Consider the following 14,786-nt stretch of genomic DNA (forward strand, 5'->3'; position numbering starts at 1 on the left):
GTCTTGGGACATGGTTGGGGGACCTATAGCAGGCTATGACCTGAATCACTGTCTTACCCAATGTTAGCTGCACCTGAAGTATCTCTGATGCGTTATGTTGGGCTACCAGTCTGGAGGTGTGTGCATCCTTTATGAATATGGAGACACCACCGCCTTTGGAGCTTCAGTCTAAGTTCTGTGGCCAAAAGGTGCGGAATGAGTTATAGCCTGGTAGTGCAGGGGTGCTTTCTGCTGCCTTGAACCAGGTCTCTGTTATAGCACAAATGTTGATGTTCTCCATTTTAAGGAGTGCCTCGAGTGAGTGCATTTTGAGATTTAAACTTCTAGCGTTGAGCAACATGACCCTCAGATTGCATTTGTTTGTAGCTGTTACGGTGGTAATTTTCTCTTTGGAACAGCACCTAAAAAAGGCACTATAGGGGTGGCAAGAGCCTTGGCCAGTATCCAGAAGCCCCGGGATGACAGATGCAGGCCATCTATGGCAAAGCATCGAGGTCTGTCAATCATGTCATCCCAGGCAGACAGATACTGGATCCCCTTAGAATGACACCAGAAACTTAGCCAGTTGTTGAAATCAATCATTTTCTGCTTGTACTGTCGTATCATTCTGGGTGATGGAAGGATGCTGCTCAGGGCTAGGGTCATACCCACCTGGGCTACATAATCCGAGAGCTCCTCCATGTCTCTTTTCATGTAGTCCAGGGAGGTACATCTCAGGTCATTCACACCCACATGTACAATGACAGAGTCTTTTTGTTGAGTGACCTGAGTGCATGCGTTATGTGTTGGATCCTGGCATCTGACAGGCAACTGACTGTTACTTTCTCCTTATTCAACCTAGTGAGTGGGACATCAATTTGCCTCACTATCGAGTCACCTATGACTAGTGTGTTGGGCATGCTGTTTTGCCTTAGGGGCTTTGGTTGAGTGGCACACTGTTTAGGAGAGTTATGTGTCTCGTGATTAGTGTTGTGTTGTGGTGGTCAAGTGCATTTCTGCCTTGGAGGGCTCTGCTGTTTGGGTAGATTTTTATTGAGATCCTCCGTGAAGGTGGGTGTGTGGTTTGTGTTTTTATGTGAAGGCAGTCCTGGCGTGTGTTCTGGATGGCTATATGTTCCATGTGGTGTGGTGCAAGTGTTGACCATTTCCTCTTGACCAGCTATTCCGGTCTTGGCTGGAGAGTGTGTGGCTTCCAGTTTGGATATATAAGTGCATCTCTCGCAAGTCTGAGTGTTGGAAGGTAAGAGGAGAGGGTTGTCGCTGTACATGAGGCAGTTGCTGCATTGCCTCAGGATGCGCAAGTTCACCAGGTTAATAGGTGCAACAAAATGAAGTAAAAGTTAAATGTATTTATATCTTAATTTATATTTCATCTATCTAGTTGCACACACATGCGTATATATATATATATATATATATATATATATATATACACATCTCAATAAAATATGTGATATATTACCATCCAAGTTCCTCTTTGACCCTGACATCAGAAAAAAAATGGTAAAGGATTTAACACATTATTGGTTGCTCACACAGTTATTGATAGGAACTCTCCCATGAAGACTTATTGCCCTCTGTTATATACCACACCCATTTCCTTTCCATTGTTTAATTCTAACACCATTATCTTCCAGTCTTAACTTCTTTTCTCCTGACCAACCGGTACAGATTCCATGTCTGTGCTGCCTCCTACTGATAAGCCTTCCCTCACACTTCTAACACTTTTCTATAGTTACTTTATCTCCCTATACATCTTCACATTTTTCATGTGTCTTTAAGCTTAACTGCCCACCTTTCTCTTGTTTTATTTTTTAGTTAGCTTTATTATTATAATGTACCATTTGTGCAACAGCCACATGTGCTGATCATAAACTAACCCAAATGCTCATAAATACCTGCATATGTGCCAAAACCCCATCCCACAAGCAGTCTTGCATGCAAACCTCACCCTCTGCAATCTAAAAGAATGTTGTAACTTTCACAGTCAGCACCATTATTCTTTCCTGTGAAAACGGGCACTGTGCACTATTTCAAAAATCAAGAAACCCCTTTCTTGACAACTATGGCCTTAGTTTTATTACTTCATATAATATCATATCAACCACACTGTAATAAACATATGATACACTCTGTAATAAACATAAAATATGCTTAAACATAAAATCTGGTCATGCACATGGCAAGACAAGTTCTTCTACATTCTGTTTGAATTACATTTCATGCTATTTTGATTCATGCTTATCTTCACTGCAGATATTACTAATTTTAAGGGGTGCATTAAATTAAGAAGTTCATTATTCATTATAGTATTAGAGCTACTTTTAAATGTCTGTTATACATTAATTAACTATGATGCAAGAAGCAGCTTCAGTTGAATCTTTTGATTGCCAAGGTATTTTTTTAATTTCCAGAATTACATCAGTGGTCATCAAGGCAGAGAAGTAGCTCCTGGAAATTCAGTAACTTGTGATGAGTATTATTTTGTGAACTGTGACCTTTTTTCATTGCTTCTTATATTCTCTCTTTGTAAAGAGTAAAGATACAAAATGGTATTTAATCCTTTCAAAATAAGTATCCGGTTAACTTGAGTTCTGTATCTTAAGGTTTTGATATGTTTCAGGTTACAGGAGTTTCCCTTTCTGTGGCACTGTTGTAATGTCAACTACACCACATTTTAAAGTTTTGCATTCAGAAAATTTGATGTGCAAGATACAATAAGTAAAATATATTTTATAAAACAAAATACACAGCAAACTAAAGAAAAATATTTTCCCTTCTCAGGATGATTAATTATAACCAGTTTTGTTGGCAGAATATAGATCCAAAGAGCATCCTACAAATATGTTTGCAACTATGTATTTATTTATTTGTTTGCTTGCTTGTTTAATTGTTTTTGGAAACATCTGCATTCATGCAGAAAATGCTGGATTTTCACTGAAACAAAATACTTCTGTATCATGGGTTTATTTCACTAGCGGGAAGGAACAGAGATCTTGTAGATTTATTTGTGTGGGTCATCACTTGTTTGGAGAATGCATGGGGGTTTGACTTGTATGCAAAACTTTTTTTTCTCTCTAAGTTTTGACCATGTTGTTCTTTCGTTATGGGTGAATTTTGAGTGAACAGCATTTCCAGAGAATTGTTTAGCTGCTGTGATGTGTGACTCAGGGTATTTCTCTAGATTCAACTGAATGCTAATGATTCATCTTCAAGAAAATTACTTTACTTCTGAGTCAGAGCTCAACTTCATCACAGCATCACAGATCTTGCTGGAGCTGATTATGAGATAAATACTGGTTAGAATGTAATGATAATATCATTCTTTGGTTGTTTGATTTTGTATTTCCCCTAACATTTTATTGTGAATTAGGCTTTTGTCAGAAGGATAAAAGAGGGTTAAATGATGTTCCCCTTTCTTTCTTTTTCTCTGACTAACATTTAAACAGAAAAATTCTCAGAATCAGTGTCCTGTGGTTTCCTTAAGCAAAAGATTGGTGCAGGCTTCCTCTTCAGCCCAGAGAGCCACACACATTGGATTACATCCCAGGAACTTCAAACAGAAGCAAAAAGGAGGAGGTACCACTATGAAAATTGTCCTTAAAGAAAAACATATGAAAGGTACAGGCAATGTTTTGAGTATCACTTTTATTTATAGTCTGGCTTACTTAACTGCTTTCTAATGCAAATAAATTTATTTTAAGTTTCAAGTTGTCTGGAGAGTGATAGAGTTGAATAAAGCCCTATGGGGAGCATAATAAAAGAAAAATAAATACTCACTCAAACCATGTGAACTCTGCTACTAGTATGGAGGTGTTTACAGAAACCCTATACCATCATGTAAACAGCTGCACTGAGGTAGCTGTACCCACAAGGAATAAGCAGAGAACCAACTCATACAACAAGCCACACTGGTAGAATCCTGATATCAACAAGTTGTATAACAAAAGGAGGAAGACCATGGTCAAAACTAGGAAGTACAATACCCAGCAAGGTGAGAAACCCCTCAAACTAAATAAGCAACTCGGAAATCTTATCAAGCCCACCAAAACCAAATATGAAGTAGAAATATCCTCAGAGACAAAGGATAACCACAAGGCCTTCATCAGCTTTGTCCGCAACTTCAAAGGTAACACAACAGTGTGCTGGACAAATTGTAAATGGAACTACATAAAAAGAATCAGATGATATAGCAAACCTACTGGCTGATAAATTTAATTCCAATTTCACCACTTCTTCCCCTCAATACCTCTCAGGAGGCATCCTTGACCATAACTGCTCTGGGTATCACTAGCGAACAAGTCTTCAATGTACTCTCCAAGGCAAAAATACTACCTCAGTGGGCCCTGATAATATCCTGGGATACCTCTTGGATAGCATGAAATATGAGCTATCAAACACTCTAAAATCACTGTTCAACATTAGCTTCCTAACTGGCTTCATGCTTAGTGAATGGGGGACTGCAACAGTTATCCTCAGCACAAGGTTTGGCCTTCTACTGACCTGGATAACTGCAAACCGTAAGTCTGATTAGTCTAGCATGTAAAGCCATGGAAAGAATTGTCATGGATATTTTAAATAAAGACACAGGGGATCTGTTTTCTTATTTATTTCTAGAATAATTAGAGATATTGAAATAAAATAGCACAAATGCTGATAGCCATTTGCTAAACAAACAATACAGTCTCACAATGAAAACAGAATTAGTATGAGCAGTAAACTTCTCTGCTCTTGAAACTCACATTCATTGAAACAGCAAAGAAAATGCACCTGGTAGTGGAGGATTAAGTTTACCTTTGAGCTGTTTTCAAACCATAGGCTCCTTGCACACATTTATAGGGCCATGCACATGTGTTCTTTGATTCAGCTTCCTGATTTATTAAATTATATTCCTTGTGTAATACAGCACCATTTATTAGAATGGCGTTTTAAATTTGTAGTTATGAACATTCTTCAAGAAAGCAATGAAACAAAATGTATGAAACAATAATGGTAAAACTACCCACTTCAGAAAATTTCAACCATAAAAGGTCACTCAGACTTCTGTCAATACAATCCACCAATATTACTCAATAACCACAATCTCTGCAGAAGTAAAAGTCATCTGAATAATTTGACATTAAAGAGATCTGTAACTAATAAATAGGTTGCTACTGGCAAACAACTTTACATTTCAATGTTTCATCTACAAATTCAGTGCCTGCTGCCTTTGAAGAATTAATTGCCTATGTTACATTGAAAAAAATATGTTATATGGGTTGGAGACAGTGGCATTGACAAAAAGGCAGGAGTCAGAGCTGGACGTGGCAGAGTTAAAGATGTTAAGATTTGTACTGGGTGTGACGAGGGTGGACAGGATTAGGAATAAATATATTAGTGGGTCAGCCCAAGTTGGAAGGTTTGGAGACAAAGACAGAGAGGCAAGATTACGTTGGTTTGGATATGTGCTGAGGAGGGATGCAGAGTAGATTGGGGAAAAGATGCTAAGGATAAAGCTGCCAGGTAAGAGGAAAAGAGGAAGGCCTAAGATAAGGTTTATGGATGTGGTGAGAGAGGACATGCAGGTGGTTGGTGTGACAGAGCAAGATGCAAAGGACAGGAAGAAATGGAAACAGATGATCCGCTGTGGCGATCCCTAATGGGAACAGCTGAAAGAAGAAGAAGAAGACATTGAAAAAATGGTAAGCTGGTAATATTGCAATATAGAATGACTGACAAACCAACAACAAATTCATAGTTACTAGGCATCTAATAAAAAGGAGGGCATACTCAGGAGTGTAGAACCCCTATCCTTCCTTAAAATGCACCAAATAACTGGCAATCAAAATAGCACTGCAGTACCAGCACTCCATCTACATGGTGTGGGAGTAGAATCCACAGCCTTCTGCACCAAAGGCAATTATGCTACTAGCACTGCTTTCAAATTCTACAGCACAAACAGTTACTGCCATTGATAAACAAAACAGTTGCACATTGAAAACAGACTTAGCACGAGCAACAGTAAACTTATCTTCCCTTGAAGCTCACAGTTCCATGAAAATGAAATGAAATTCAGTCCCTTGAAAATGCACTGAAACTCATAATTCCCTAAAAAATGTACTGAAACTCAAACTCACTATTCTGTCGGCAGTCTGGTAGTCAGTGTAAAGGATTCAGGGTCTTGTCTCCACTGGAGCTCACAGTTCCTTCAGCAGTCTGGTAGTTGGTATGGAGGATTCATGCTCTTGTCTCCTGTAACCAAGTAACAGGGTCAAGCTTGATCAAGTTAATTGACTAACCTGCCCTTCCCCTTAACTAGAGGATTATACACTGTACCTCCATACCTCTCAACCTCTTAGCAAACAAAACTAAGACTCTCTGTACCAAAGGCAAGCGTCCAGTCTGGTGGACCCCAGCCATAAACAAGCTCTACAACAAAAGGAGGAAGCTACTACAAGATAGAGCAAAATCCTTGAAAGGTAAGACAACTTTGATCATCATAAGTAAAAAACTAAGAGCTCTCATAAAATCATCCAAGGCAAATTTTGAGAGAAAAATCGCCAAGGACTCTAAAGACAATCATAAGGCCTTCTTTAGCTATGTTAGAAACCTAGGAGGAAACTCCCAGATATGCTCAGAATTAGTTCAAAATGATGTGAAAATTACTGAACCTTTACACATTGCCAACATACTGGCTGACAGGTTCAGTGCAAACTCCCCCTCCCCAAAAGGCAGATATCTATACCAGAGGATTGTAGCCCCAAACATCTCCAACGCCCAGGTGAGAACTGCTCTCACTAAGGCAAAAACAGCATCCATGGGACGGATGGTGTCCCCCTGTGTGCTTCATGAACTCAACGAGGAATTAAACCCACAGTTAGGACAGCTGTTTAATCTTAGCCTCACCTCAGGATCGTGCCCAAGGAGTGGCGCGGCGACTGTGGTCCCACTTCATAAGGCGGTGCCTCCACCGACCCTGGAAATTACCCCATTAGCTTGACAAGCCTTATCTGCAAAGTGATGGAGAGGATCATAATGGAACTCATAAATAAAGACATAGGGAACTTGCAGACTTTGGATCCAACCCAGTTTTTGGCTTTGTCAAAGGCAGATCCTGCCTCTTAAACTTGGTTGACTTTTTGAGACAGTCACCAAGGCCATTGATGAGGAAAGGCAGTCCATACAGCCTACCTCGACCTGGCAAAGGCCTTGACACAATACCCCACTCAGGTATCATCGAAAACTCATCAGCTTTAATGTAAACCCATACATCACAAGATGGGTTGCAAACTGGCTAAGTGACAGAACCCACAGGGTCAGAGTTGCTGGAGCCATGTCAGACTCAAAGCCTGTCACTAGTGGTGTCCCACAGGGCTCAGTCCTGGGTCCACTCTTGTTCGGCATCTACTTTTCTGAAGTACAAGCAAACACAGGAGGGTTATGGCTGACAAAGTCTGCAGATGACTGCAAACTGGGCTCCATAGTCGAAAACACATCTGACACAGATATCCTTCAGAAGGGCCTCACAGAAACGGATAACTGGTGCCAGAGCCATGGCCTAAAGTTAAACGCCAAGAAATGCATAGTCATACCTTTCGGGAAAAACAAGGTTACCCCTAGCTACCATATAGGTGGCAATCCACTGAGCACAGAAGAAGTCATCAGGATCTGGGGACCCAGGTTGACAGTAGCCTTCGCTTGACACTCATGTTGCTAAAGTAGTTAGGAAAACCTTCTATATTGCCCACCTGATCATGAAGGGATTCACATCTAGATCAAGGAGGTCATCGTCCCCTGTACTCATCACTCATTAGACCTATGATTGAGTACAATGCCCGCTCGAATGTATCTGACCCGACACCTGCTGCAGCTTGAAAGGCCCCAAAAGTTCCTCACCAAAAGGATAAAGGGTCTCAAAATATGTCTTATGCTGCCCGACTGAAAGAACTCCAGCTCTATTCAGTCTCATACCTTGCTCAGAGGTGACCTGTGCCTGACATATAAGGCCATGTCAAACCCAGATTTGATGAATATGCTTCACCTCAAAAAATCTAGATCCCTCAGAACCACAAGGGCGGGAGACTTAAACCTCGACACGGTTATAAATAGAACGTGCTGGAGGGACAGATTCATCACCCAGAGACTCCCTATGCTGTGGAACAAAATCCCGGTACATGTGAGGCAGAGCACCTCGATGGCCTTGTTCAAGAGGAATCTTGACCAATGGATGGGAGATCGCAGATATACCCCAGGGATTACTTCAGTGTCACTGCTTGACAGAGGCACAGCAAAATAATAGGCATAGTTTTTATTAAAACTAAAGGGGTGGCGAAAGCCACAAAACTATGGGCTAGGCTTATAAATGCCCTTGGGCAGATAGCCTAGTATGAACCTATGAACCTATGAACCTATGAAATCTGGACAAAGCCTAAAATAGGGACAGGTTTTAAATATTGCTCTTACAGACTTAGAAAGTTGCTAGAATAACAACATTTGTCTTAGCATGTATTTTCTAAAGGAAATGAAGTCTAAAACTCAAATGTATGACAGTTAGTTATTTTAATCCTCTGATTTGCCAGAAAAACACAAATATTGAGGAATAGGTCAAAAATATGAGCCAAAAATCAGGGCATGCTGAAAAAATCTGAAGAGTTGAGAGGTACATATATTTCTCGATCTCTTAGTGCAAGAAGTCTAGACAAAGCCTTAAATAATGGAGATACAATGGCCCAAAATAGGGATCATGCCTCTCAACTTATTCCAGCAGGAAATCTGGACAAAGATAGTACATAGTAATTTTATTTTATTATTATTTATTTAGCAGGAAAGTCTGACTTGCAACAAACCTAATTTTCAGTGGAGGCCCAGGGAGAAATGCTCCAGATTGATGTCTTTGTAACATGGGAAGAAACCAGAGTACCCGAAGAAAACCCACACGAATGCAGGGAGGACATGCAGACTAAACAGAGAAGGCACTCCAGTTGAGAATCGAACCGGAGAACCTCTTGCTATAAGGTGACAATGCTACCGCTGCACCACTGCGCTGTCCAATGGGGGGGGGGGCAAAGGCCTATAAATAGGGAAACATTTTAAATATTGCCCTTCCAGACTTAAAATTTGATATAATTGTAGGTTTTGTATTAGCATGAATTTTCTGAAGGATGTGGAGTTTGAAAATAAAATATCTGCCATTATTTTCTCATTTCTTCAATGGTTAGCCAGTAATTTGAAGAAAACCACCAATTTTAGGAGAAATGAAACAATAGTATGAGGCAAAAATCTAGACATTCTATGAAAATCTGAACAGTTGAGAGGTATGATAGGGATAGATTTAAATATTGCTCTTTTTAACTTAGAAAGTTACTAGAATAACAGGATTTGTGCTAGAATGTATTTTCTGTAGGATATGAAAATATATATCATTATTTAGTGACTTCAGTTATATGGGGCGACCATGGTGGTGCAGTGATTAGCATTGTTGCCTCACAGTAAGAGGTTCTCCAGTTCAATCCTTGGCTGGGGCGCCTTCTGTGTGGAGTCTGCATGTCCTCCTTGTGGTCGCATGGGTTTCCTCTGGGTGCTCTGGTTTCATCCCAAAGACATGCTGCAGGTGGATTGGACACTCTAAATTGGCCGTAGGTGTGTGTGTGTGCCTTCTGTGGAAGGTTGAGTGCTGGGCTGGCAACTCCACTGCCAATCATGAGCAGACAGGTGATCTGCTGTGGTGACCCCTAACCAGGAAAAGCAAGAAGAAGAAGTGACTTCAGTTATATGTGATTTACCAGAAAACCACAAATTTTATGAGAAACAGAACAAAACTATGAGGCTAAATCTTGACAGTTGAGAATTATTTTAAACAGACACACACACACACACACACACACACACACACACACACACACACACACACACACACACACAGACACCCCTACCTTCTCACACATAGCAACACACTCACCCTCTCTTTCATGCAACAAACGGCTAGGTTACATTCCATACAGATACCTACTGTCTCACATAGCAACACACACACACAGATACACTTTCTCTTTCATACAGCAACGAATGGCTACTTTAAATTTCACACACAGTAATTATTAATACACACGTACTTTATCTCTCATACAAACAGAACGGCTAGTTCAAATTACTTACACATACGTACATACTCACACACACACACACACACACACACACACACACACACACACACACACACACACACACACACACACACACACACACAAACACACTTTCTCACTCATACAGAAATGAAAGGAATTGCTAGCATAAATAATGTATGTGTACAAACACACACACACACACACACACACACACACACACACACACACACACACACACACACACACACACACACACACACACACACACACACACACACACACACACACACACACACACACACACACACACACACACTGTTTCACCCATTGTCAATCATAATGCGACTAACAGAAAACCCTTAGGATTAACAATAGAACTTTAGCTGTCCAATGAGTTCCTCCAGTGAGGGGGAAGATGTGAAATACACTTGTGACAAAGCCAGTGTTATTGTGAAGTCACCATTAACATTACAAGGAGAAATGATGACAGCTGCACAGTTAGATTCATAAAGTGTTGTGGCTGACAACATCAACTCTCTATTCATTTTTTTTTTTCATTTCAGCAGGTAATGTTAGTATTGCAAAGCTGGAAATACTTCTTTTATAAAATATTGTATAGTCAATATAGCTAATTCAGAAAGCTTTTTTTTATTTCTGAGTATTTTATATATACTAGAAAATTAACTGGTTCTTTTTTAGATGCTAAACTGTATGTCAATATGACTGAAATCCGGATACTCTCTGACTACATTTGGGGGTCATTTGTTTGCTACATATGCTCAAAAATGTGCTTTTGTTGTTTTATTTTTCATTTATGTTTGCCATTTAAAAACATTTTGTTTAGAAAAAATGTGCTTGAGTTTTACATACTCAGCAAACATAGATGTCTAGTGATGTAATTTCTGAAACTCATTTTTTTTATGACAGTTGGTTTAGGATGGCCAATCTGGGATTAATTTTACTTTGAGTTTGATGACTGCCATTAGGGATTATGGATTTTGAAAAGAGCAAAATATTTTTTGCCAGTATTAATACATAGATGAGAGCAATGTTGAAACTGAGCATATCCATTGCTGATATTGAAACGGAAGGGCAGCTGCTTTCAAGACATTAGCTGCCTCTGACCAAAAATAATCTGTCGTGCAAATTGTCTTCTTTCTGTATGATCACAGACTATTATCACATACATACATACCAGAAGATGCTTCTCTTAATGTATTTTTAATGCTAAAATACAAATACCACCTTTTTCATTCTCTGATAATAATCTTTTTACAGAGGGAATAAACTGTTCACAGCTCAGCACTGACACTGGCCAAAAAGGAATACAATGCATCATCTTATTACTTTATTATCAGATACAGCATTGTTTCATTCTGCCATACTGCCTTTGTTTTTATGATATTCAAAATGAGGGAGAAGACTATTTTTTCGTTTTTTTTTTTTTTGCTGTTCTCTGTCCAGCAGGTCATCAGTTTCAAAAACAGACTGTATGTCTGAGCTTACATGGAGACTCATGTAAGTACTCATGTACATTGTTGATATAATTAATTCTGTGCATTCAGTGTAACTGTCACTTATACCCTTGTATTCTATTTGCTTTTGCTTTTCTCTTGTTTACATAGACCCCCCCCCCCTATTTCATCCGTATTGCTTTTATTAGAGAACATACTGTGTAGAGCTATTACTTTATTGTCTGTATTACACTAAGTATAGTATCTTGGTCAGATTGGGAGCTGGTATAACAGTTAAGATGTTTATCTCACAAATACAAGGTACAGTGTTTGATTCTCACCTTTGAGAGTAATTAGGTAAGCTTAAAATGGCCCACAAAAGCTAGCCTAGCACTTGCCAATAAAATCTAGTAGTGCTGATTGTTTCAGTTTTAATTACAGAGATTTTTTTATTCACATTAAAAAAATATATTCATGCCCTAGAAAGCTTATCTTTGTCAAAGCCTGAAAATGACTGCCATAACCTCTACTTCTATAAGCTGTTGATTATATTTAAGTTCATTGTTACTACAGAATACACTTGGCTGGTCTTTCCTTTGATTATCTAGCTGAGGGCATGCTCCTGTTATTATCCTACCCTGATGTCATCCATAGAGTGAAAAAAAAATGCCCTGCTAAGATAGTGTCATGTCAGCATGATCACACACACACACACACACACACACACACACACACACACACACACACACACACACACACACACACACACCATTTACTTACTTACCTTCTCTCTCAATGGAACGGCTATTTTAAATTACCCACATGAGTGCGAAATAGGTTTACATCCTCGTTAGTATGCATGCAATGCATGCATGACCCTCCTTAAAGTAGAAGACACCACTTTAGCTTTTTCTCCTGGATCCTAGTGCCTGCCTTGTGCTACCCCATCCACGCAAACACTGTACTGTGAGTATGCCTCCCGATGTCCATGTTATGAAGAATCTCTGAGCTGAGTAGCACAGTTTAGCTTTAGAACTCTTTCCAAACAATAAAACTGATTCCTAAATGATCTTCTTGGACAAAAACATTCCTCATGAGTTTCTTACTTCTGAGATAATCAGAAGTGCAGCCATTTTTAAACATGCCATTTTAAGATGGCAAACTAAAATCACCTTAAGACAGCAAAAAGGTAATAATCTGTTTAATTATATGCTGGCTACTTTTCTGAGTCCACTTGCAAGCTCTGTAAAGAAAGATGTATTAATTGTTATCAATTTACAAAACTGGAAGCATGAGTGTTATTGTCAGATGCTCCATATTCTTCTAAATTATTGGGCAGACTATCCTTATTATGTCCACAAACCATATTTCACAAACCATGGCTAATAGACAATCCACCGATGACAGTTTTAGACAAACAAGGCATATGACCTAGTGTAACGGTCTCAATTTCTTTTAGAAGTCATAATATTAGATGACCATGCAGGCTTTGGATCAGTAGTTAAGAATCTGGCCATACAGTGAGTATTCAGTGATACTCTAAGCTAGTAGTAAAAATCCTTTAATAGCCAACATTCCAGAAGGTGCAGTGCTTGGATGGTTGTTTTAAATATATTTGTCCTGGTCCCCTTCAGTAAAACGCAGCACACCAAATGACATTTGACTAACTTTATTAAGCTTTCATAAACATTACTTTATTGAACAACATTTTAGTTATTAATCACAGTTTGAACATCCAGGTAACAATTTATCAGGGCAGCGTATATCACTCACCTTGTCCCAATAAGCAGTGTCATCACCAAGGCTTTATTACTCTTATTTATCAAAGCAGCATCCCACCAATCACTTTCATGCCCAAAATTCCTTGAATCAAACACTCAACACCAGAGGGGGAACAGAAGAGGGACAAGCCTACCCTTCTTCTCCGCTTAAGCACTCACCAACCAAAGTAAAAACCCAATCCCAAGAGGGAGGGAGAGTGTGTGTAGCAAGTTCATGCCTAAACTGATCCCTTATTCTGCTACAGTCACATAATATCACTTAACTCATTCCCTCCAGTAGAGCTCTTTTGAGTGTGTACCTTTAGCTCCCAGTGGGTGTGGCTTCAGCCTTTAAAAAATGAAGTTATCCCCTTACAGTTCTAACAAAAACTCATTGGCAGAGGTCATATATCAATACAGTTGTGTTTGCCATCATGTATGCTTCAAGATAAAATATTCTGATACCTTGTATGTAACATGGTTTTGGAATTATCAATACAAATATGAAAAGGCAATATTTGAGGCCTAGAGGCGCAATTGGAGGTAACTACAGAAACGCCTGGAGACGTCACTTGGCTGTAAGCCCTTCCTCACACATAACTCACTTCCTCCCCAACCCTTCTCCCTTCTAATTTAACCCTTCTTTCCCCTCCATACTGTCTAACCTCCTTCAGTTCCATCCCAGCCCTAATACCCATACCCCACCCCCTCCCCAAACTCTAAACCCCCTTTTTATCATTCCCTCACAATCCTTAAAACACTGAAGGTGTCCCTGAACAAATTAGTTTGTCCCAAACCTCATTTCTTAATCAGATTTAGAATCGCTATGGATGTAGCAAAATACTTCATTATGCAAATGGGATTTGTAAAGACCTGTGCAGATTCTTTGTTCTGGGCCTGTGTGGGGATATGTACTTGAATACAGAACTGCATTTCAAGGAGGCCCTTCTATCTAATTTTTTTTCTACAAACCATTGCCACTGCATTAAAAGCTAGAAAAATACCCTCATGTATATGGAGTAATGGTGATGTGTGATACATACTGATTGCAGTGGTCAGCATGGCCACTGGTGTTGTGCGCCTACAAAAAGCCAACTGAATGGGCACTGTGATGACAACAGTGTGACTGCAACTAAATATAGCCCCAGAAGTAATCTCTGCATTAATGTAGACAGAAAATGGAATCCAGAGCTCATCCACCCAGTCAATGACTACTAAGTATTATATCCATCCTGTTAAGCACCCAGGTTCCTATATTTCCTCCACTAAAGTTACCTGTGAGCACTCTTACCATCCTATACTTTCTCATTACTTTCAGTAATTGCATCTGTAGCTTGATAGCTTGGTTGTGGTTGTAACCCCAGGCTACCCCCCTGCCTGTCCCTGCAGTAATCACAGTCCTCAGACAACTCTCTCGCTCAATCTGAAAGCATTGCAAATCCATTCTGTAACCAGTTCTGCAGTGATCT

General features: G+C 39.6%; 1 protein-coding gene across 1 annotated transcript in view; it reads left to right on the plus strand.

Moving 5' to 3' along the window:
• Nucleotides 1–14,786, plus strand: part of CHRDL2 (chordin like 2) — a 714,636-nt gene that overhangs the window by 426,053 nt on the left and 273,797 nt on the right. Inside the window, exon 7 of the mRNA XM_044072677.1 lies at nt 3,450–3,621. Coding sequence (XP_043928612.1) covers nt 3,450–3,621 — 172 coding nt within the window. The remainder of the gene's footprint in view (nt 1–3,449; nt 3,622–14,786) is intronic.

The sequence above is a fragment of the Protopterus annectens genome, chromosome 5.part0 (genome assembly GCF_019279795.1).
Source record: "Protopterus annectens isolate FY-2018-M chromosome 5.part0, PAN1.0, whole genome shotgun sequence".
Taxonomy (NCBI): Eukaryota; Metazoa; Chordata; order Ceratodontiformes; family Protopteridae; genus Protopterus; species Protopterus annectens.